General features: G+C 36.9%; 2 protein-coding genes across 6 annotated transcripts in view; both read right to left on the reverse strand.

Moving 5' to 3' along the window:
• The window catches only part of SLC15A2 (solute carrier family 15 member 2), a 779,020-nt gene that overhangs the window by 621,996 nt on the left and 131,325 nt on the right, over positions 1-25,699 (reverse strand). The window lies entirely within an intron of this gene.
• Positions 1-25,699, reverse strand: part of STXBP5L (syntaxin binding protein 5L) — a 361,807-nt gene that overhangs the window by 173,401 nt on the left and 162,707 nt on the right. For all 5 annotated transcript variants that reach the window (XM_033403324.2, XM_033403323.2, XM_004278542.4 and 2 more), the window contains exons 10-11: positions 4,320-4,398; positions 952-1,106 (exon numbers count right to left, since the gene is read on the reverse strand). In XM_033403324.2, the coding sequence (XP_033259215.1) occupies positions 952-1,106; positions 4,320-4,398 (234 nt within the window). The remainder of the gene's footprint in view (positions 1-951; positions 1,107-4,319; positions 4,399-25,699) is intronic.

The following is a 25,699-nucleotide window of genomic DNA, read 5'->3' on the forward strand; positions in this document are numbered from 1 at the left end:
TATTCCCTTTGGCCTTCCAGTAATCATCTGGTATCAATATTATATTCTTTCTTCAAATGATTAATCAAACTTGTAAATATGAAGTGACTTGTCCAAGGTCACATAGCTAGTAAGTGACAGAGCTAAATCATAAGCCCAAATACTCTGTCTCCAAGTACAGTGCTCCTTTCCCTACATCTATGTTCCCTCTTGAAAATGTAGTAATATATATATATACATACTACCTTTTGTAATCATAAACTCATATTTCCCTTTTTATATTTCACCCTTCTCAATTTTTAGATTCCATTATTAAAATATTTCATCATTAGATTCCATTATACAGTTTGCATATAAGTTTAGACTGTTTTTTTACGTTTACGAAGTCTTTATATTTGGGATAATAAAAATACATAAGCACCTCTCCTCCCAAAGGCTCTTCTAATTATTTTCAAAATTGGAATAAATCACTAACCATACATCAGCAATCCTAGAGCAATCACAGGTGCTACAGTTGCATCTGAAGCAAAGCCAGATGTGAAACAGATGCAGCACCACCAGAGTTACAGATCACTGATATCAGGTAAGTGCTTTAACTTTGATTGGCACAGGATTGGGATGGGTGGAGCTGGCCTAGGAAAGGCTATTAGGAGACCTCAGTTTCTCCAAGTGATTTCACCCCGGACCCTGAGTGGACCCTCCCAGCTCAGCTTCCACCATCCTTATCAAAGTTTAAAGCACTTACCTGATATTAGAACCTGAAACTCCAGCACTGTTGCACTACATCTGTCTTACTTCCATTTTCTCAAGTAGGTACAGCTGCAGAACCTGCTCCAGCACCTGTAGCTCACCGTGTTGTATCACAGTCGATATCAGCTGCTAAAACTAAAAATATTTAAGCTTAATTTTGTTAGGAACTTATCATTTCAAAAATGATTTTTCAACATTAATAGTTTCATTTTAGTTACTTACCATTTGGATAGGGTGTTTCACATAAAGTTAGAAATTCAACAATAGGATGATCCATTTCAAGCACTGTAATTGCTTTTCCATGCATGATGGTTAAACTTGGTCTTCTGCAAGCTTTGTCATAGGACAGCCCACCAGAAAATATTATGAATGGTTCACTACAGAGGAAAAAAAGTTAATGAGACTGAGTTCTTTAAAATGACACAATCTCACAGTATTGAGGCAAAAAGGAATGGGCTTAGTAGGGATTATATACAATAATTTGACAGAGAGTAAAAGCCTTTCCTGGCCCCAAATATCTCACCCAACAATTTACTATTCTACCATTTCCTTTTTTCTGGATGTATATTCTCACCATTAAAATTACTAATGAATCAATCTAAAGATGTTGAGGTGAGATGGGGGAAAGGCAGTGAGGTTGGTGAGAGGGGAAGATGCTGACTGACTCAACAGAACATCTTCACATATATTAGTTGGTTACCAAACTCTAAATTACTACTATTAGAATATTAGGCTATGTTACTTTATCATATTAACCAGTAGGCATGTGGGACCCCAAATCACTAAGAAATAGAGGCAAATTTCAACATGAAATGAAATGTGACAGTGGCAAGCCCAGAATGGTAGAAGGTAACATGAAAAGTCTACATAATAGAGTTTCTGTGGGAAAGGGTTATGACAAACAGATGGAGAAAACGAATATATAACGGGAAAATGATTCACCAAAAGTAAATGTGACCTTCTTCTCAAGTTTACCTAGGGTCAGCCAGTTCTATTTAGCTTGTAAAACTAACTTCGAACAAATTTTTTCATTTCTGTTAACTGCAGGTTACAGTTAGATAATAGAGTGGGGCTGAAATGACCATAAAATATCATAGCTATGAAATATCTCCAAAAGTTTTCATTTTCCTTTTCTCAAATATCTGTATCTCTAGTATATGTATATAAAAGAAAATGTGTGTTGATATGAAGTATTTTTCAATAAGACCAAACTGAAAATACTCTCCAAAATTTTTTAAAGGAACTAGACACTTTTATTGTACCAAATTCCTTGAGAACATGTTTCTCTAAATAATTCACTTCTATCCATCTACTAAACTGAAGAATCTACTTGTTTCTAGAACTCACTCCATAAAATTTCCCTTTCTTTTCCATTTTGTATCATACATAATACCAAACATTATCAAAGGGACATTTGCTAATCTTATGATGGCTATGTAGTAACAACAAAAAACCCTTTTAAAAAGTTTCCATCAAAACCTACATATAAAATGCCTTCACTACTTTTTATTTAAAGTTCTGTCTTAATATTTTCATATAAATATTTGTGTTGTAAGCTAAAAAAGGGAAAATGCTCTAATTTATTTTTTTAGATTCCATATATGTGCGTTAGCACACGGTATTTGTTTTTCTCTTTCTGACTTACTTCACTCTGTATGCCAGGCTCTAGGTCCATCCATCTCATTACAAATAACTCAATTTCATTCCTTTTTATGGCTGAGTAATATTCCATTGTATTTATGTGCCATATCTTCTTTATCCATTCATCTGTTGATGGACATTTAGGTTGCTTCCATGTCCTAGCTATTGTAAATAGTGCCGCAATGATCTTAATCATTATTTTAAAGTGCCTTGCCTTGAATTCTTGATTTCTGAAGTACATTTTCTTCATGTTTACCCTTTTCTCCCTTCATCTGGCACCATCCTATCTTCCATCCCTTAAATCCCATCTCAGGCATCTCCTTTCCTAAGAAGAATTTCAGTGATTTCTCTCTTCACTGTTGTCCTCCCTACTCCCTTTAGGCAAGGTTAGCTGTCCTTTTGCTGTGCTCTCATAGCATGTCTCTATAAAAGCACCTTACCTGTTGTATAGAAACCACGAGTTTATGGGCTTACTTCTGGTACTAGACCATAACAGATTCAAAAGCAGGCGGTAATTTCTATTTTAGTGTGCCAAACAAATTGCTCAATGCACATTATGCAGTAATAACTTAATACATTTTGTTTTAATTGAATTAAGCTACATATTGTTGAGCACCTCATAAAAAATACATTTATATATAACAAAATACATGTCATAAAGTCCATGGATCATGTACTTTATCAGGGAAAAACCTCTCACGCCTTCACATGAACCTCTTCATTCTCATTTTACAAACTAGGGTTTCAAATTTCTTAGTCTATAGCAAATAAAAGACTAGATACTAGTGGATAAACACAATGGAAATTAGAAGTCCCAAAAGCCCAAAACTGAAGGATAGAGGAAAACTTTCAAAAACAAATACATACATGAAAAGAAAAGAAAAAAAAGAAACCACAAGCTGCTAGGAACAGTTAATAAGTGTGAAGTGGTCAACTGCTTCAATAGTCCTTTAAGTGTGACACTGTATAACAATGGATGTAAATAACATTGAGCCTGAAGACTCAAGCAAAGTTTAAGTTATAAACACTGATTTAAGAAGGAAAAGAATATATGTAAAATATTTTCATCCATAATGATTAAATTTTAAGTGTTTTAATACTTTAGTTACAATAGTAATAAAATCATGATGATTTTTACTAGTTATACATAGTAACATTAGGCTGAACTAAAGAGGTATTGATCCATCTATCTACTATACCTTGAGAAGAGCAGCTATAAGCAAACATTAAATGCACCTATGACAACAGGAAAATATTCTAGTGTGAACATTTAAGTAATATAAAGTAGAATTATCCAATTTAGACTTAAAATAAAACTAAGGTCTAGGCAAGATTTGTAATTATGGTAATTCTGGATGAGAGTATTGCCACTAATAATTACTGTAAGTATAAACATTGCTGATGCATAGGATATGGCTGCTGTATATACAAGATAAATTTCTATTAAATATTATTTTTTATTTAATTTTCTGTATCTTAAAATTTAGCACTATTGTATTATGGCAATATACATAAACGTTTACCTTCACAACTAACTATAGTCTTTCCAACTTCAGAATGTAAGATCCTAAAGTACAGAGACTTGGTTATGTATTTAATTCATGTGTAATACCAACAGGTACATAGCTTCTGCTGTTTAATAATGTTGAATGACTGCTGCTTGTAATTGCATGGCCCAAAAGCCCTATATTGTTAAAATTAATGTATATAATACTCATCTGAATATTCATATAAATTTTAAAATAACTGATTTGCTATTTATAATAACGTTGACATAATACATTTGCCACTTGAACAATAAGAAATCTGTTATTATCAATGAAGAAGATTCAGCCAGTTAATATAATTATGTAAAACTTTAAACAATATATAAACATTAAAGGTTATCTGAATTTCTTGTCTCTGTTTCTTACATATTTTCCCATAACTCTCAAAGTAAAAATGCATACCTGTTTCTACAGGTTTTGTATTCTACTTTAAGAATTGGTTTGCAAGATTCAGATTTTCTTCCTTCTCTTTGAGTTTTTCCTAAAGAAAGAAAAAGGACTTTATTAAATATGATTTAAATTCTACTAACCCATGAGAATTTTAAAAGCTTAATTAAAGGAATATTTTTAAATGTAATTATGTGTTTTTCATAATACAATAAACACATTTCTACGCATCCTAACATATTTGTTAAATTTATAAACAATTTGTTGAACCCTAATAATTGACTGTTATATAAACAATAAAGTTATTTGTAAACATATTTGTATTGCTTCACATTCTCCATGTATAAATATAGTATCATATAAAGTTATCTTAATTATTTAAGTTTCAAGATAAACAACTTCAGAATTGAAGACATACACATACATACTTATCTGCATAATGAAATGTATAATGAAAATCCATACTAGGCTGAAAATTTTACCTATAAAACAAGCAAATCCCTTTCTTATGCAGAAAGATTTGCCATTTAAAACTTATGAAAATCTTTGCATTTTCATCAAATTTATTTAAAGGAAAGTCCATTAGACAATGAACACTGATGGTATATTTCATGATTTTTTAAAATTTTAATGATGTCCTCTATTTGCATAAAACAAAAATAATAGTTTCTTATAAGGGAAGGATTATGTTGTTTAGACTCCCTAAGAGTCTAAATGAAAGATCAAGAAGAGTTGAAAATGGAAATAAAGCTGCTTCTGCCTATAACATACTTATCTTTCTAGTTATGATTTTACTTATAATTCTACATCTCATTTTGATAAAATTCATCTGTTTTTCAAGATATGTTTGTTTGTTATTTTAATAAGTACCCTATTTATTCTTGTATTGCCATAGCTGTTTATAGACACAGAAACCTATTATGTAGATAGATGTTTACATGCATATAAGTTAAAATTTCAGAATGGCAAAGCCAAATCCAACTAGGATGTCAGGACAATTTTATCCAATTTGCTTAACGGGCTATCAGCATAGAATATACCTTATCTGCTCCATGGCATGCTTTCTGAAATTGCCTTCTCTTTCTTTTATGTCAACTAAAGAGGCAACCCAATAATAAAATACTGGTCAGTATCATTCACATTGTAAAATAGGATTAAAAGTATCTATATTATATGTGAAAAAGAAGTGCTGACATTAACTGTATTATATATGAAAAACAATTGCTGATATTAAATATAGATCATTACAAAGAGACAACTTTGGCTCAGGGACTCACTCTGAACAGTGGTCTTAGAGGTGAGGAACATCTGGTTGGTGATTACTAGTTTTGATAATGAATGGAAATAGAGAGAACTGAAGGAAATGACAGAGTCAGCAAAGAGACCCATTCTTCTCAGTTAATGTTTTTTCTATCCAGAGCTTCTCTAATAATCGCCAAACCATTAGTTGACCAAAACAGTATATTTGCAGTTGTTTATATATATGGGACCAACTACTATTTTTCAATCAATAAACACCACTATCATGCACTGATTTTAGTAGAAAAGAGTAATTGTTTAATTAATTAATGTTTTACTTCAATTTCCAACTCTAATAATTAATTTGGGGGTAAAGCTTTTCTGTTTTGATTATATTCATTGCCTGTCAGTAATTGAAATATGCTTAAATGTCATGTTGCATAAAACATTATCAACAACTGCATTTATTGCTTTTCCTTATGTTCAGAGTACTGTATTAAGTGGGAAGATGCAAAGAAATAACTAACTACCAAAAAGCTTAAAATTTACTAAACTGAACAAAACAATTTTTGAAAATGACAACACGCGGTACCATAAACAAGTGATAGACATGAAGTGTTGTAGGAGTTGAGAATAAAACTGTGGCTTCCTTTTACAACAGACTTACCTAGATTTTCACAGAAGACTTCCTAGAAGCTAGATTAAACATTAAAAGATAGAAGTTGGCTAGGAGAGCATAAGAAAAGACATGAAGGCAGAATGTGCCTAGTATGTTGAGAGAATAATGGATAAGCCAAATTGGGCAGATTAAAAGATTAATGTAGAAGAAGAGTACAAAAAGGCTGATGAGGTATGATGAGCCATACAATGGCAATCTATAAAACTGATTTGCAGTATAGACAAGGGAGAGTCACTGGAAGCTTTCAAGTTGGGAAATAATATGTGTAAGCAATGCCTCAGAAATATTAATATGGATTTATTTAATAAAGAAATTTTGAGGATGTAAGATACTGATAATGGAAAACAAGGAGAAGATAATCACAACTGTGCAGGAAAAACTGAAGAAAAGTGAACAGTCTCAAAGAAAAGTGGGATACTATTAATCACACCAACATGTGCATCTTGAGAGTACTGGAAGGAAAGGAGAGAAAGGAGGAGAAAAACACTCAGAAATATTGGTTGAAAATGTTCTAAATTTTTTGAAAAGCATTATTTATACATCTAAGAACCTCAATAAACTCCATGTAGGATAAAATCAAAGAAACCTACTCCCAGACACATCAAGGTAAAAATGCTAAAATCAAAAAAAAATATATTGAAAGCAGCAAGAGGAAAATGATTCATTGTATACAAGGGAGCCCCAATAAGATTAATAGCTGACTTTCTTACCAAAGACAATGAAGCCAAAAGGTAGTGGAATGACATACTTAATGTACTGGGAAAAAAAACAACAACCCTGTTAACCAAGAATCAAAGTTCATCAAAATTATCTTTCAAAAATGGAGGTGAGGGCTTCCCTGGTGGCGGAGTGGTTGAGAGTCCGCCTGCCGATGCAAGGGACACGGGTTCGTGCCCCGGTCCAGGAAGATCCCGCATGCCGCGGAGTGGCTGGGCCCGTGAGCCATGGCCGCTGAGCCTGCGCGTCCGGAGCCTGTGCTCCGCAACTGGAGAGGCCACAACAGTGAGAGGGCCGCGTACCGCAAAAAAAAAAAAAAAAAAAAAAAAAAAAAAAAAAAAAAAAATGGAGGTGAAATAAAGATGTTTCCAGATAACAAAAACTGACAGAATGTGTTGCTAGCAGAGCTCCCTTTCAAAAAATACTTAAGTTCTTCAGGCTGAAAGAGAGTAATATGAATCTACACACAAAAAAAAAGATTACAAGGAAAAGTAATTAACGTAGATAATTATAAAAGACAGTATAATTGCATATTTCCTCTCCAATCTTAACTGGTTAAAAAAGCAATGTAAAAAGTAATATGTATATAATTGTAATATGGGATATATAATATATTTGAAAATAATAACACAAAGAAGGTGTATGGGAACAAGGTTACACTGGAGGAAGAAAATGACACCAAATGGCAACCTGAGCCCACAAGAACAAAGGAAGAGAACCACAAATCAGAAGCAGAAAGGCTAATGTAACAAATTTTATACATATGTGAGTTTGTGTATATATATATATATATATATATATATATACACACACACACACACACACATATATATATAATATATACCCTTGACTAAATAACAAATGGGTGAAAGAAAAAAACAAGAATATTGTAGAACAGTGTATGCTACAATGCCATTCATACAATGAACAGTGTTCACAACATCGTTCAACAATTGTAGAACAATGTATAATACAACACATCAAAACTTCTGAGATGAAGCCTAAGCAGAGCAGAGAGGGAAATTTATACCTACGAGCAGCTATATTAAAAAAGAATATATGAAATCACTAACCTAACCATTCACCTTAAGTCACAGAATAAAAGAACAACCTGAAGCTGAAGCAAAAAGAAAGAAAGAGATAATAAAGGTTTGAGCAGAAATTAATGACATAGAAAAGAGAAAAATACAGAAAATCAATTAAACTAAAATTTGATTCTCTAAAGAGATCAAGAAAATTGACAATCCTTTAGCTAAACTGACCAGAAAAGAGACAGACAGAGATAAAAGACTTACACACACACACAAAAGATGGAACATAATTACCTATTTCAGCCTGAAGGGGCTGGAGTGTGCCTTAGGCTGCAACTGGGGGTACGCAGGACAGAGCCCAAGTCTCCCATTGAAGCCCCATTGTTAGTGCGTGCAAGAAGGGAAGGGTGGAGCCCCACCAAAACATGCTTGCAGTGGGCACAGCTCTGCCTCTGTGAGCTCTGGGAGTACACAAGCACCATGGGCTGTCCACACTCAGAGGCAAGGCTGAAATCTGTGCTGATCCCCAGGAACCGCACAACTTTCGAAGCGGGGCTGAAATTTGAGCAGTGTCCTGGTGGCTTTTGAGGTTTTATGCCATCATCTCCTTTGTAAGCTCAGTGCCTACGGAACATTCGAGCAGACTACTGGTACTCCTGTGGCTGGGTGGATCCAGCATTAGCAGCTTCCAGAACACACAGAGGCAGGGTCGAGGTGTGGGTTGACTCCATAAGTCTCGGCTGGTCCCAGTGCCTGATTTCAGTGGATCTGTGCCAGCCTATCTATGCTGGTGGACTGGTGAGCACAGCGCCTGAGAGACATCTGGGCTGATTGCTTGCATTCTCAAGGCTGAGGCAGGGCCAAGGGCAGTGCCAACAACAGTATACTTTGTGAGCCCACACAACAGGCAATGGGCTAGACCACAGAGTGCACTTCCCAATAGACAGCTCCTGTGGAGGAACACTCACTGGCTCTTCTTCCAGTGGAAGTGTTTCAGTCCCACCTACCTCACACCACAGCTTAGAAACGGATCAGGAAGCTTCTACTACAACAGTTGGGGAACAGACCCTACCCGCAACAGGGCTGTGTAAACCACAGAGCAAAACGGAGGCCCCGCTCAACATCCAGTGCAGGCTCTGATCACCCCAACACCAGCCACACCCCACATCAAGAGGATAACAGGCAGCACACACTGAGGAAAGCCAAGGAAGGCATCCATACTAAAAACAGCCCTCTAACCAAAAATATTAGACTCACACAGGCTAGACAGGGAGGGTCCCACATAAAAACAGCTCTTCAAGACCACAGTAGATAACTGTTTCTCCTAAATTCGTAGAGTCACAGAAATATAAAATGAAGAATCAGAGGAACCACTTCCAATTAAAAGAACAAGAGAAATCCCCTGAATGAAAAAACAATTAAACAGATCTCTCCAGTCTACCAGATCCTGAGTTCAAAAAGGATGTAATAAAAAACTGAAGGAATTAAGAAAGGCTATTAATAGAAATGCAGACCACTGTAACAAGGAACTAGAAACTATAAAGAGGAGCCAATTAAAATTAGAAAACTAATTTGCTGAGCTAAAGCAATAAATACCAAACTACATAATTCAGAAGAACGAATAAGTGATCTGGAAGATTAGAATGGAAATCACCCAGTCAGAACAACAGACAGAAAGACAAATGAAAAAAAAAACAAACAAAGTGAAAGCAACATACAAGACCTATGGGATAATATAAAGCAAACAAATTTACACTTAATAGGGACCCCAGAAGGAGAAGAAAGAGAAAAGAGGATTGAAAATGTATTTGAAGAAGTTACAAATAAATTGGCTGAAAACTTCCCAAATCTAAAGAAGGAAATTATATCTAGGTACAAGAAGTACAGAGGGTCCCAAAAAAAATGAACCCAAATAGACCTACACCAAGATATATTATAATTAAAATGGCAAAAGTTATAGTTAAAGAGAGGATTCTAAAGGCAGCAAGAGAAAAACAAAGAGTCAGTTACAAGGGAACCCCCATAAGGCTATCATCTGATTTCTCTACAGAAACACAGACCAGAGGGGAGTGGCAAGATATATTCAAAGCCCTAGAAGGGAAAAACCTGCAACCTAGGATACTCTATCCAGCAAGATTAGCATTTAGACTAGAAGGAGAGATAAAGAATTTCTCAGATAAGCAAAAACTAAAGGAATACAGCAATACTACATGTAACCCAAAAGAACTATTGAAAGGACTTATGTAAACAGAAAAGAAGCAAGAATCTATAGGAAAGAGAAAATCACAGTTGGAAAGCAAATCACTTTAAAAAGCCAGTACATAAATTTTAAAAATAAAGATAAAAAAATTTGAATGTGATGAAACTACAATGAATAGCAAAAGGATAAACATGAAGATGTAAAACAGTGCATCAAAATAATAAAATGTTGAGGAGGGGTGTAAGAACATGGAGAATTTTTAAAAAATGTGTTTGAGCCTATATGACTACAAGTCTAAAGCAAGTAGGTATAGTAATGGGTTAATACACTTGAAAAACACTAACCACAAATCAAAAACATAAAATAGATTCACAAAACCCAAAAAGAACACAAGCATAATACAAAAGAAGATTATCAAACCATAAAAGGAAAGAAAAACTAAAAGAAAGGAACAAAACAGAAATATAAAATCAACTGGAAAACAAGGTTTAAAATGGCAATCATCAAAAATTACCTTAAATGTCAATGCACTAAACATTCCAATCAAAAGGCATAGAGTGGCAGATTGGATAATAAAACAAGAGCCCACAATACGCTGTCTATAAGAGATTCATTTCAGGGCTAAAGACACAGACTGAAATTGAAGCGATGGAAAAAGGTATTTCATGAAAATAGATATGAGAAGAAAGAGAGTGTAGTAAAAAGAATTCTACACCATGACTAAGTGCTATTTATCCCAAGTGTGCAAGGCTGGTTCAACATTCAAAAACCAATTGATAAATCCATCATATCAATAGGCTAAAAAAGAAAAACCACATCATCATATAGATGCATAAAAAGCATGTGACAAAATCCAACACCCATTCATGACAAAAACTCTCAGTAAACTAGAATGAAACTGAGCAGGACCCTGAGAGGCCTTCTCAGACACAGACACCCCACTGTGTCCCCTGCCTTTTGTTTGTAGAAGAAGGTTTAGCCTCCTAGGCCTTTGCCGAGTTCCAAAGAGCAACTTTAATTAAAGAAGTGAGAAAATACAGGAACAAAGGAAAACCACCAAGCAAGACAAAATAATATTAATTAGCCATAAAACATCATGAGGATACTTAGCTCCTCCACAAGAGCCATAGATAATATTTAGAGCCATATCCTTAAGTTGTTTTGCAGATACTAAAAAAAACCCACCAGGTGGAAGAAGTTAACTGCATGCTGACAACCAGCATGTAGACCCCAGACTAGCTGGAACCAGAAAGTTGATGATCGAGATTTTAGAAACATCACCCTGTTATGTCACCATCAACCAGCCAGAGCACAAGCTGATCATGTACTCTGCAACCCTCTCCCACACACTGTCTTTAAAAGCCCTAAAGGCCAAGGGGGAGTTCAGGTCTTTTGAGCATGAGCTGCCCATTCTCCTTGCTTGCCCCACATTGGGCGCTTTGCAATAAATACTGTACTTTTCTTCACAAAAACCCAGTATCAGCAGATTGACTTTACTGCACACAGGCAAGTGTACCCAAGTTTGGTTCACTAACAGAAATAGATGGGAACATTGTTAACTTGATAATACCTACCAAAAATTCTATAGGTAATATGGTACTTAATGGTGAGAAACTCAAATCTTTCCCACTAAGATTAGGAACAAGGCCAGGCTGTTACCTCTCACTACTGTTTTTCAACATTGTACTGAAGTTCTAGCTAATGAAATAAGACAAAAATATGAAATAAAAGGTATACAGACTGGGAAGGAAGAAATAAAACTATCCATCCATAGATAACATAATCACCTATGTAGAAAATCCAAAAGCATTGACAAAAAATCTTCTGGAACTAAGAAATGATTATAGCAAGGTTGCAGGATACATTGCTAATATACAAAAGTCAATTTATTTCCTATATACCAGCAAAAACTAACTGGAATTTGAAATTGAAACACAATACCATTTACATTAGCATCCAAAAAAATGAAATACTTAGGTATAAGTCTACTGAATATGTACAAGATCTACAGGAGTAAAACTAAAAAATGCTGATGATGAAATCAAAGAACTAAATAAATGGAGAGATATTTCATGTTCACGGATAGTTAGACACTATATTGTCAAGATGTCAGTTTTCCCAATGTAGTCTATAGATTCAATGCAATCCCAATCGAATTTGGGATTTTGTGGATACCAACAAACTGATTTTTAAAGTTTATATGGAAAGGCAAAATATCTAGCATAGCCAACACAATACTGAAGAACAAAATGGGAGGGCTGAAAGTACCGGGACTTCAAGATTTACTATAAAGCTAAAATGATCAAAACAATGTGGAGAAAGATAGACAAATAGATCAATACAACAGAATAGGGATCCCAGAAATAGACCTCTGTAAATATAGCCAACTGACCTTTGACAAAAGAGCAAAAGCAATACAATGGAGCAAAGACAGTCTTTTCAACAAATGATGTTGGAACAACTAGATACCTACATGCAAAAAAAATGAATCTAGACACAGATGTTACACTTTTTACAAAAATTAACTAAAAATGGGTCATAGATCAATTTGTGTAAACACAAAACTACGTAACTCCTAGAAGATAACATAGGAAAAAACCTATCTGACCTTTGGTATGACGTTTTAGATACAACACCGAAGACATAATCTATGAAAGAAATAATGGGTAAGTTGGACTTCATTAAAATTAAAAGCTTCTGCTCTGTGGAAGATAAGAGAATTAAAGACAAGCCACAGACTGAGAGAAAATATTTGCTAAGGCACAGCTGATAAAGGATTGTTATCCAAAATTTACACAGAACTCTTAAAAGGCAGGAATAAGACAACCAACCCAACAAAAAATGAGCCAAAGGTCTTGACAGATACCTCACCAAAGAAGATATACAGATGGTAAATGAGCATATGAACATATGCTCCACACCATATGTTACAAGGGGAATGCAAATTAAAACCACAATGAGATACCAGGACACATTTATTAGTATGGCCAAAATCTGGAATACTGACAACATCAAATGCTGAAGAGGATGTGCAATAACAGGAACTCTCTTTCATTGCTGATGGGAATGCAAAATGGTACACCACTTTGGAAAACCGGACAATCTGGCAATTTTGTAAAAAACTAAACATACTGTTACCATAGGATCCAGGAATTTCACTCCTTAGTATGTACCCAAAGAAGCTGAAAACGTACATCTACACAAAACTCACACATGGATGCTAATAGCAACTTTGTTCAAAACTGCCAAAACTTGGAGGCAACCAAGATGTCCTAAAATAGGTGAATGCATAAATCAATGGTGGTACAACCAGATAATGGAATAATATTTGGCACTAAAAATAATGAGCTATCAAGCCATGAAAATATAGAAAACCTTAAATGTATGTTACTAAGTGAAAGAAGACAATCTGAAAAGGCTACATATTGTATGATTCCTACTATATTCTGGAAAAGGCAAAATTACGGCGAAAGTAAAAATGCCAGGGGTTGTGGGGGAAGAGGGTGAGAGAGAGATGAATAGGCAGAGCATGAGGATTTTTAAGTTATTAAAACTACTTTGTATGATACTAGAATGATGGATATAGTCATTATACATTTGTGCAAATCCACAGAATGCACAACACCAAGAGTGAACCCTAAGGTAAACTATGGACTTTGGGTGATTATGATGTGGAAATGTAGGTTCATCAGTTATAACATATGTACCACTTTGCTTGAGGATGTTGATAATGGAAGAGGCTACTCATGTGTGCGGGGCAGGGGGTTTATGGGAAACATTTGTATCTCCTTCTTAATTTTGCTGTGAACCTAAAACTGCTCTAAAAATTGTCTTTAAAACTAAATATATCAGTAGAAGGACATGTGCTCACTCCCTCTTGCGAGAGCAAGGTAATCACAAATAACTGCTGAACAATCATCAACAGGAAGACACTGGAACTCACTAAAAAAGATATCCCACATCCAAAGACAAAGAAGAAGCTGCAATGAGATGGTAAGAGGGGTGAAATTACAATAAAATCAAATCCCATAACCACTGGGTGGGTGACTCACAAACTGGAGAACAATTATATCAGAGAAGTCCACCCACTGGAGTGAAGGTTCTGAGCCCCACGTCAGGCTTCCCAAGCTGGGGGTCCAGCAACTGGAGGAGGAATTCCCAGAGAATCAGACTTTGAAGGCTAGCAGGATTTGATTGCAGAACTTCTACAGGTCTAGGGAAAACAGAGACTCCACTCTTGGAGGACACACAGAAAGTAGTGTGTGCATCAGGGCCCAGGGGGATGAAGGAGTGAACCCACAGGAGACTGAACCAGACCTACCTGCTAGTGTTGGAGGGTCTTCTGCAGAGGCGGGGGGTGGCTGTGGCTCACCAAAGGGACAAGGACACTGGCAGCAGAGGTTCTGGGAAGTACTCCTTGGTGGGAACCCTGCCAGAGTCCGCCATTAGCCCCACCAAAGGGCCTGTAGGCTCCAGTGCTGGGTCACCTCAGGCCAAACAACCGACAGAGAAGGAACTCAGCCCAACCAATCAGGAGACAAGCAGATTAAAATTTTAATGAGCTCTGTCCACCAGAGCAACACCCAGCTCTACCCACCACTAGTCCCTCCAATCAGGAAACTTGCACAAGCCTGTTTGAGAGCCTCATTCACCAGAAGGCAGACAACAGAAGCAAGAACTACAATCCTGCAGCCCGGGGAATGAAAACCACATTCACAGAAAGATAGAAAAACTGAAAAGGTAGAGGACTATATACCAGATGAAGGAATAAGATAAAGCCCCCCAAAAACAAATAAATGAAGTGGAGACAGGCAACCTTCCAGAAAAAGAATTCAGAATAATGATAGTGAAGATGATCCAGGACCTGGAAAAATATGGAGGCAAAGATTGAGAAGATGCAACAAATGGTTAACAAAGAATAGAAGAATTAAAGAACAAACACCTAGAAGAATTAAAGAACAAACAAACAGATGAACAATATAATAACTGAAATGAAAAATACACTAGAAGGAATCAATAGCAGAAAAACTGAGGCAGAAGAATGGATAAGTGACCTGGAAGACAGAATGGTGGAATTCACTGCCGTAGAACAGAATAAAGAAACAAAAATGAAAAGAAATGAAGACAGCCTAAGAGGCCTCTGAGACAACATTAAATGCACCAACATTCACACTATAGGGGTTGCAGAAGGAGAAGAGAGAGAGAAAGGACCCGAGAAAATATTTGAAGAGATTATAGTCGAAAAGTTCCCTAACATGGGAAAGGAAATAGCCACCCAAGTCCAGGAAGCGCAGAGAGTCCCAAACAGGATAAACCCAAGAAGAAACACGCAGAGACACATAGTAATCAAATTGACAAAAACTAAAGACAAAGAAAAACTGTTAAAAGCAACAAGAGACAAATGACAAATAACATACAAGGGAACTCCCATAAGGTTAACAGCTGATTTCTCAGCAGAAACTCTACAAGCCAGAAGGGAGTACATGATATACTTAAAGTGATGAAAGGGAAGAACCTAAAACCAAGATTACTCTACCCGGCAAGGATCTCATTCAGATTAGATGGAGAAATCAAAAGCTTTACAGACAAGCAAAAGCTAAGAGAATTCAGCACCACCAAACCAGCTCTACAGCAAGTGCTAAGGGAACTTCTCTAAGGGGGAAACACAAGAGAAGAAAAGGACCTACAAAAACAAACCCAAAACAATTAAGAAAATGGTACAGGAACATAAATATTGAAAATTATCTTAAATGTGAATGGACTAAATACTCCAATGAAAAAAAAAGACTTGCTGAATGGATACTAATATAAGACCCATATATATGCTGTCTACAAGAGACCCACTTCAGACCTAGGGACACAATCAGACTGAAAGTGAGGGGATGGAAGAAGATATTCCATGAAAATGGAAATCAAAAGAAAGCTAGAGTAGCAATACTTATATCAAATAAAATAGACTTTAAATATAAAGAATGTTACAAGAGACAAGGAAGGGCACTACATAATGATCAAAGGATCAATCCAAGAAGAATATATACCAATTATAAATATATACACACCCATCATATGAGCACCTCAATACATAAGGCAAATGTTAACAGCTGTAAAAGGGAAAATCAACAGTAACACAATAATATTGGGGGACTTTAACACCCCACTTTCACCAATGGACAGATCATCCAAAATAAAAATAAACAAGGAAACACAAGCTTTAAATGACACATTAAACAACATGGACTTAATTGATATTTATAGGACATTCCATCCAAAAACAACAGAATACACTTCCTTCTCAAGTGTTCATTGAACATTCTCCAGGATAGATCATATCTTGGGTCACAAATTAAGCCTTGGTAAATTTAAGAAAATTGAAATTGTATCAAGTATCTTTTCCAACCACAACGCTATGAGACTAGCTATCAAATACAGGGGGAAAAAACTGTAAAAAAACAAACACGTGGAGGCTGAACAATATGCTACTAAATAACCGAGAGATCACTGAAGAAATCAAACAGGAAATCAAAAAATACCTAGAAACAAATGACAATGAAAACACGATGACCCAAAACCTATGGAATGCAGCAAAAGCAGTTCTAAGGGGGAAGTTTATAGCAATACAATCCTACCTCAAGAAACAATAAACATCTCAAATAAACAATCTAACCTTACACCTAAAGGAACTAGAGAAAGAAGAACAAACAAAACCCAAAGTTAGTAGAAGGAAAGAAACCATAAAGATCAGAGCAGAAATAAATGAAATAGAAACAAAGAAAACAATAGGAAAGATCAATAAAACAAAAAGCTGATTCTTGAGAAGATAAATAAAATTGATAAACCTTTAGCCAGACTCATCAAGAAAAAGAGGAAGAGAACTCAAATCAATAAAATTAGGAAAAAGGAGAAGTTACAACGGAAACTGTAGAAATACAAAAGAATCATAAGCGACTGCTACAAGCAACTCTATGCCAATAAATTGGACAACCTGGAAGAAACGGACAAATACTTAGAAAGGTATAACCTTCCAAGACTTAACCAGGAAGAAATAGAAAATATGAACAGACCAATCACAAGTAATGAAATTGAAACTGGAATTAAAAATTTTCCAACAAAGTTCAGGATCAGAGGGCTTCACAGGTGAATTCTATCAAACATTCAGAGAAGAGCTAACACCCAGCCTTCTCAAACTCTTCCAAAAACTTGCAGAGGAAGGAACATCCTGAACTCATTCTACAAGGTCACCATCACCCTGACACCAAAACCAGACAAAGATACTACAAAAAAAGAAAATTACAGACCAATATCACTGAGGAATATAGATGCAAAAATCCTCAACAAAATACTAGCAAACAGAATCCAACAACACATTAAAAGGATCATACACCATGATCAAGTAGGATTTATCCCACAGATGCAAGAATTCTTCAAAATATGCAAATCAATCACTGTGATTACATCATATTAACAAACTGAAGAATAAAAACCATATGATCATCTCAACAGATGCAGAAAATGCTTTTGACAAAATTCACCACTATTTATATAAAAACTCTCCAGAAAGTGGGCACAGAAGATACCTACCTCAACATAATAAAGGTCATTATTCTCAATGGTGAAAAACTGAAACCATTTCCTCTAAGATCAGGAACAAGAGAAGGATGTCCACTATGATTCAACATAGTTTAGGATGTCCTAGCCATGGCAATCAGAGAAGAAAAAGAAATAAAAGGAATACAAATTGGACAACAAGAAGTAAAACTGTCACTGTTTGCAGATGACATGATACTATAGATAGAGAATCCTAAAGATGCCACCAGAAAACTACTAGAGCTATTCAATGAATTTGGTAAAGTTGCAGGATACAAAATTAACGCACAGAAATCTCTTGCATTCTTATACACTAACAATGAAAAATCAGAAAGGAAATTAAGGAAACAATCCCATTCACCATTGCAACAAAAAGAATAAAATACCTAGGAATAAACCTACCTAAGAAGGTAAAAGACCTGTACTCAGAAAACTATATGACATTGATGAAAGAAATCAAAGATGACACAAACAGCTGGAGAGATATACTATGTTCTTGAATTGGAAGAATCAATATTGTGAAAATGACTATACTACACACAGCAATCTACAGATACAATTCAATCCCTAACAAATTACCAATGGTATTTTTTACAGAACTAGAAAAAAAATCTTAAAATTTGTATGGAGATACAAAAGACCGCAAGTAGCCAAAGCAATCTTGAGAAAGAAAACTGGAGCTGGAGTAATCAGACTCCTGATCTCAGACTATACTACAAAGCTACAGTCATCAAGACAATATGGTACTGGCACAAAAAGTGAAGTATAAATCAATGGAACAGGATAGAAAGCCCAGAGATAAACCCACACCCCTATGGTCAACTAATCTACGACAAAGAAGGCAAGGATATACAGTGGAGAAAAGACAGTCTCGTCAATAAGTGGTGCTGAGAAAACTGGAGAGTTATATGCAAAAGAATGAAATTAGAACACTCCTTAACACCATACAGAAAAATAAACTCAAAGTGGATTAAAGACCTAAATGTAAGACCAGACACTATAAAACTCTTAGAGGAAAACATAGGAAGAACACTCTTTGATATAAAATACAGCAAAATCTTTTTGACCCACCTCCAAGAGTACTGCAAATAAAAACAAAAATAAACAAATGGGCCCTAATGAAACTTAAAAGCTTTTGCACAGCAAATGAAACTATAAACAAGACAAAAAGACAGCCTTCAGAATGGGAGAAAATATTTGCAAATGAATCAGTGGACAAAGGATTGACCTCCAAAATATATAAACAGCTCATGCAGCTCAATATTAAAAAAACAAACAACCCAATCAAAAAATGGGCAGAAGACCTAAATAGACATTTCTCCAAAGAAGACATACAGATGGCCAAGAGGCACATGAAAAGCTGTTCAACATCACTAATTATTAGAGAAATGCAAATCAAAACTACAATGAGGTACCACCTCACACCAGTTAGAATTGGCATCATCAGAAAATCTACAAAAACCAAATGCTGGAGAGAGTGTGAAGAAAAGGGAACCCTCTTGCACTGTTGGTGGGAATGTAAATTGATACAGCCACTATGGAGAACAGTATGGAGGTTCCTTAAAAAACTAAAAATAGGGCTTCCCTGGTGGCACAGTGGTTGAGAGTCCGCCTGCTGATGCAGGGGACACGGGTTTGTGCCACAGTCCAGAAAGATCCCACATGCCGTGGAGTGGCTGGGACTGTGAGCCATAGCCGCTGAGCCTGTGCTCCTCAACAGGAGAGGCCACAACAGTGAGAGGCCCATGTACCAAAAAAAAAAACAAAAAAAAACTTAAAATAGAATTGCCATATGACCCAGCAATCCCACTGCTGGGCATAGACCCTGAGAAAACCACAATTCAAAACGACACATGAACCCCAATGTTCACTGCAGCACTATTTACAATAGCCAGGTCATGGAAGCAACCAAAATTCCGATCAAGTGATGAATGGATAAAGAAGATGTGGTACATATATACAATGGAATATTACTCAGCCATAAAAAGGAACAAAACTGGGTCATTTGTAGAGACATGGATGGAACTAGAGACTGTCATACAAAATGAAGTAAGTCAGGAAGATAAAAACAAATATTGTATATTAATGCATATATGTGGAATCTAGAGAAATGGTACAGATGAACTGGATTGCACGGCAGAAATAGAGACAGAGATGTAGAGAACAAACATACGGACACCAAGGGGATAAAGCGGGAGTGGGATGGTGGTGGTGGGATGAATTGGGAGATTCAGATTGACATATATACACTAATATGTATAAAATAGATAACTAATAACCTGCTGTATAAAAAATTATTATAAAATAAAAATCAAATTGTTCAATAGGAAAATTAATAAAACAATACATGAACATGAAAAACAGGAATTTTATTGTGCTTGTTGACTACATGAATAAAGAATCATATAATAACAAAAAAAACTATATATATCAGGCAACTACTGTTCAAAGGAAAGCTAGTACAGCCGTATTTCTTATCAGACAAAATGTTTTAAGACAACAAGCATTATTAGGCATAGAGATGATTTACAAAATGACCAATGGTTTCTTATATCCTAAAAATTCTAAACTTGAATAAATTAATAAAATTAAATTCTCCTTCTGAGAACAGGTAATATAAATTTGCAGTGCACAATGGCATTTTTAAAGCAGGTTTCTGGTTGGCAGTTCTCAGGTTACTTTTATCTCCCTTCCTAATAAGCACTAGTTTTGATGCAGGCAATCAAGTTTTACTTTTATGCATTTTTGAAAGGTAGAACTTACTTCTTGTTAACTAGTTTCACTAACTGTACAACCACCTTGAGTACAGGCTTTACACAAGTGTTTCTTATTAGACTATTCACCTCGAGTAGGCCTCTAGGTTTTACCTACTCCCCTCCATTCTACTCCATGGAGCCTTTGGAGCAAACGTTCAAGTTTGCATTTGGAGTATTTGTATTTGTTGATTCCAAAACCTACCAAAAAACTACAGTAATCAAGACAGTGTGGTGCTGGCATATAGATTAATGGAATGGAACTGAGAATACAAAAATAAACTCTTACATTATTTGTAAATTAATTTTCAAAAAGGGTGCCAACAAAATTCAATGGGTAAATAATCTTTTTCACAAATGATGCTGGAACAATAAAATATCCTCATGCAAAAGAACGATACTGAACCTCTTCCTTACACCATTCATAAAAACTAGCTCAAAATGGATCACAGACCTAAATATAAGAGCTAAAATTATATACTGTTAGGGCTTCCCTGGTGGTGCAGTGGTTCAGAGTCCGCCTGCCGATGCAGGGGACACGGGTTCGTGCCCTGATCCAGGAAGATCCCACATGCCGCGGAGTGGCTGGGCCCGTGAGCCATGGCCACTGAGCCTGCGCGTCCAGAGCCTGTGCTCCGCGACGGGAGAGGCCACAACAGTGAGAGGCCCACGTATCGCAAAAAAAAAATATATATATATATATACTGTTAGAGGAAAACAGGAATAAATCTTTGTGACCTTAGGTTAGGCAATTATTTCTTAGATACTATACTAAAGGCATAAACAATAAAATCAAAAGCAGATAAAATGAGCTTTATCAAAATTAAAAGTTTTGTGCTTAAAGGGCACCATTAAGAAAGTGAAAAGACAACATACAGAACAGGAGAAAATATTTTCAAATCATATATTTAATAAGAGATATGTATTCAGAATGTACAGTGAACTGTTACAACTCCATAATTTAAAAAAAAAAAACCTTCAGTTTGTAAATGGGCAAAGCAACTGAATAGACATTTCTCCAAAAAATACACAGAAACAGGCAACAAGCACATGAACAGACGCTCAACATCTTTACTCATTAGGGAAATGCCAATCAAAACCACAGAGTGGGGGGAATCGGGAAGATGGCGGAAGAGTAAGATGCGGAGATCACCTTGCTCCCCACAGATACACCAGAAATACATCTACATGTGGAACAACTACTACAGAACACCTACTGAACAATGGCAAAAGACCTCAGACCTCTCAAAAGGCAAGAAACTCCCCACGTACCTGGGTAGGGCAAAAGAAAAAAGCATAAACAGAGACAAAAGAATAGGGACGGGACCTGCACCAGTGGGAGGAAGCTGTGAAGGAGGAAAAGTTTTCACACACTAGGAAGCTGCTTCATGGGCGGAGACAGCGGGTGGCGGAGGGGGAAGCTTCGGGGCCACGGAGGAGAGCACAGCAACAGGGGTGCGAAGGGCAAAGTGGAGAGATTCCCACACAGAGGATTGGTGCCAACTGGCACTCACCAGCCCGAGAGTCTTGTCTGCTCACCTGCCGGGGCTGGGAGCTGAGGTTCCGGCTTCGGTAGGATCCCAGGGAAAGGACTGGGGTTGGCGGAGTGAACACCGCCTGCAGGGGTTAGTGCACCACGGCTAGCCGGGACCTGCCAGAGAGGCAAGAGACTTTTTCTTCCCTCTTTGTTTCCTGGTGCGCGAGGAGAGGGGATTAAGAGCGCTGCTTAAAGGAGCTCCAGAGACGGGCACGAGCCGAAGCTAACAGCACGGACCCCAGAGACGGGCATGAGATGCTAAGGCTGCTGCTGCTGCCACCAAGAAGCCTGTGTGCGAGCACAGGTCACTATCCCCACCTCCCCTCCCGGGAACTTCTGCAGCCCGCCACTACCAGGGTCCTGTGATCCAGGGACAATTTCCATGGGAGACGCACGGCGTGCCGCCAGCTGGTGCAACGTCACGCCGGCCTCTGCCGCCGCAAGCTCGTCCCGCATCCGCACCCCTCCCTCCCCCTGGCCTGAGTGAGCCAGAGTCCCCGAAGCAGCTGCTCCTTTAACCCCGTCCTGTCTGACCGAAGAACAGATGCCCTCCGGTGACCTACACGCAGAGGCAGGGCCAAATCCAAAGCTGAACCCCGGGAGCTGTGCGAACAAAGAACAGAAAGGGAAATCTCTCCCAGCAGCCTCAGAAGCAGCGGATTAAAGCTCCACAATCAACTTGATGTACCCTGCATCTGTGGAATGCATGAATAGACAACGAATCATCCCATATTGAGGAGGTGGACTTTGAGAGCAAGACTATTTTTTCCCCTTTTCCTCTTTTTGTGAGTGTGTATGTGTATGCTTCTGTGTGAGATTTTGTCTCTACAGTTTTGCTGTCACCATCTGTCCTAGGGTTCTATCTATCCGTTTTTTTTTTTTAAAAATTTTTTTCTTAATAATTATTTTTATTTTAATAACTTTATTTTATTTTATTTTATTTTATTTTATCCTCTTTCCTCTTTCTTTCCTTCCTTTCTTGCTTCCTTCCTTCCCTCCTTCCCTCCTTTCTTCCTTCCCTCCTTCCTTCCTTTCTTTCCTTCTTTCCTTCTTTCTTTCTTTCTACTTTTTCTCCCTTTTATTCTGAGCCATGTGGATGAAAGGCTCTTGGTGCTGCAGCCAGGAGTCAGTGCTGTGCCCCTGAGGTAGGAGAGCCAACTACAGGACACTGGTCCACAAGAGACCTCGCAGCTCCATGTAATATCAAACGGTGAAAATCTCCCAGAGATCTCCATCTCAACACCAGCACCCAGCTTCACTCAATGACCAGCAAGCTACAGTGCTGGACACCCTATGCCAAACAACTAGCAAGACAGGAACACAACCCCACCCATTAGCAGAGAGGCTGCCTAAAATCATAAGTCCACAGACACCCCAAAACACACCACCAGATGTGGACTTGCCCACCAGAAAGACAAGATCCAGCCTCATCCACCACACCACAGGCACTAGTCCCCTCCACCAGGAAGCCTACACAACCCACTGAACCAACTTTAGCCACTGGGGAAAGACACCAAAAACAACAGGAACTACGAACTGCAGCCTGCAAAAAGGAGACCCCAAACACAGTAAGATAAGCAAAATGAGAAGACAGAAAAACACACAGCAGATGAAGAAGCAAGATAAAAACCCACCAGACCTAACAAATGAAGAGGAATTAGGCAGTCTACCTGAAAAACAATTCAGAATAATGATAGTAAACATGATCCAAAATCTTGGAAATAGAATAGACAAAATGCAAGACACATTTAACAAGGACCTAGAAGAACTAAAGATGAAGCAAGCAATGATGAACAACACAATAAATGAAATTAAAAATACTCTAGATGGGATCAATAGCAGAATAACTCAGACAGAAGAACAGATAAGTGACCTAGAAGATAAAATAGTGGAAATAACTACTGCAGAGCAGAATAAAGAAAAAAGAATGAAAAGAACTAAGGACAGTCTCAGAGACCTCTGGGACAATATTAAACGCAACAACAATCGAATTATAGGGGTTCCAGAAGAAGAAGAGAAAAAGAAAGGGACTGAGAAAATATTTGAAGAGATTATAGTTGAAAACTTCCCTAATATGGGAAAGGAAATAGTTAATCAAGTCCAGGAAGCACAGAGAGTCCCATACAGGATAAATCCAAGGAGAAACACGCCAAGACACATGTTAATCAAACGGTCAAAAATTAAATACAAAGAAAACATATTAAAAGCAGCAAGGGAAAAATAACACACAACAGAATCCCAATAAGGTTAACAGCTGATCTTTCAGCAGAAACTCTGCAAGCCAGAAGGGACTGGCAGGACATATTTGAAGTGATGAAGGAGAAAAACCTACAACCAAGATTACTCTACCCAGCAAGGATCTCATTCAGATTTGATGGAGAAATTAAAACCTTTACAGACAAGCAAAAGCTGAGAGAGTTCAGCACCACCAAATCAGCTTTATAACAAATGCTATAGGACCTGCTCTAGGCAAGAAACACAAGAGAAGGGAAAAACCTACAATAACAAACCCAAAACAATTAAGAAAATCGGAATAGGACCATACATATCGATAATTACATTAAATGTAAATGGATTAAATGCTCCCACCAAAAGACACAGATGGGCTAAATGGATACAAAAACAAGACCCATATATATGCTGTCTACAAGAGATCCACTTCAGACCTAGAGACACAAATAGGCTGAAAGTGAGGGGATGGAAAAAGATATGCCATGCAAATGGAAACCAAAACAAAGCTGGAGTAGCAATTCTCATATCAGACAAAATAGAGTTTAAAATAAAGACTATTAGAAGACACAAAGAACGACACTAAATTATGACCAAGGGATCAATCCAAGAAGATGATATAACAATTATAAATATTTATGCACCCAATATAGGAGCACCTCAATACATAAGGCAAATACTAACAGCCATAAAAGGAGAAATCGACAGTAACACATTCATAGTAGGGGACTTTAACACCCCACTTTCACCAACGGACAGATCATCCAAAATGAAAATACATAAGGAAACACAAACTTTAAATGATACATTAAACAAGATGGACTTAATGGATATTTAGAGGACATTCGATCCAAAAACAACAGAATACACATTTTTCTCAAGTGCTCATGGAACATTCTCCAGGATAGATCATATCTTGTGTCACAAATAAAGCCTTGATAAATTTAAGAAAATTGAAATTGTATCAAGTATCTTTTCTGACCATAACGCTATGAGACTAGATATCAAGTACAGGAAAAGATCTGTAAAAAATACAAACACATGGAGGCTAAACAATACACTACTTAATAACGAAGTGATCACTGATGAAATCAAAGAGGAAATCAAAAAATACCTGGAAACAAATGACAATGGAGACACGACGACCCAAACCTATGGGATGCAGCAAAAGCAGTTCTAAGAGGGAAGTTTATAGCAATACAATCCCACCTTAAGAAACAGGAAACATCTCGAATAAACAACCTAACCTTGCACCTAAAGCAATTAGAGAAAGAAGAACAAAAGAACTCCAAAGTTAGCAGAAGGAAAGAAATCATAAAGATCAGATCAGAAATAAATGAAAAAGAAATGAAGGAAACGATAGCAAAGGTCAATAAAACTAAAAGCTGGTTCTTTGAGAAGATAAACAAAATTGATAAACCATTAG

Source organism: Orcinus orca, chromosome 5 (genome assembly GCF_937001465.1).
Source record: "Orcinus orca chromosome 5, mOrcOrc1.1, whole genome shotgun sequence".
NCBI classification, from domain to species: Eukaryota; Metazoa; Chordata; class Mammalia; order Artiodactyla; family Delphinidae; genus Orcinus; species Orcinus orca.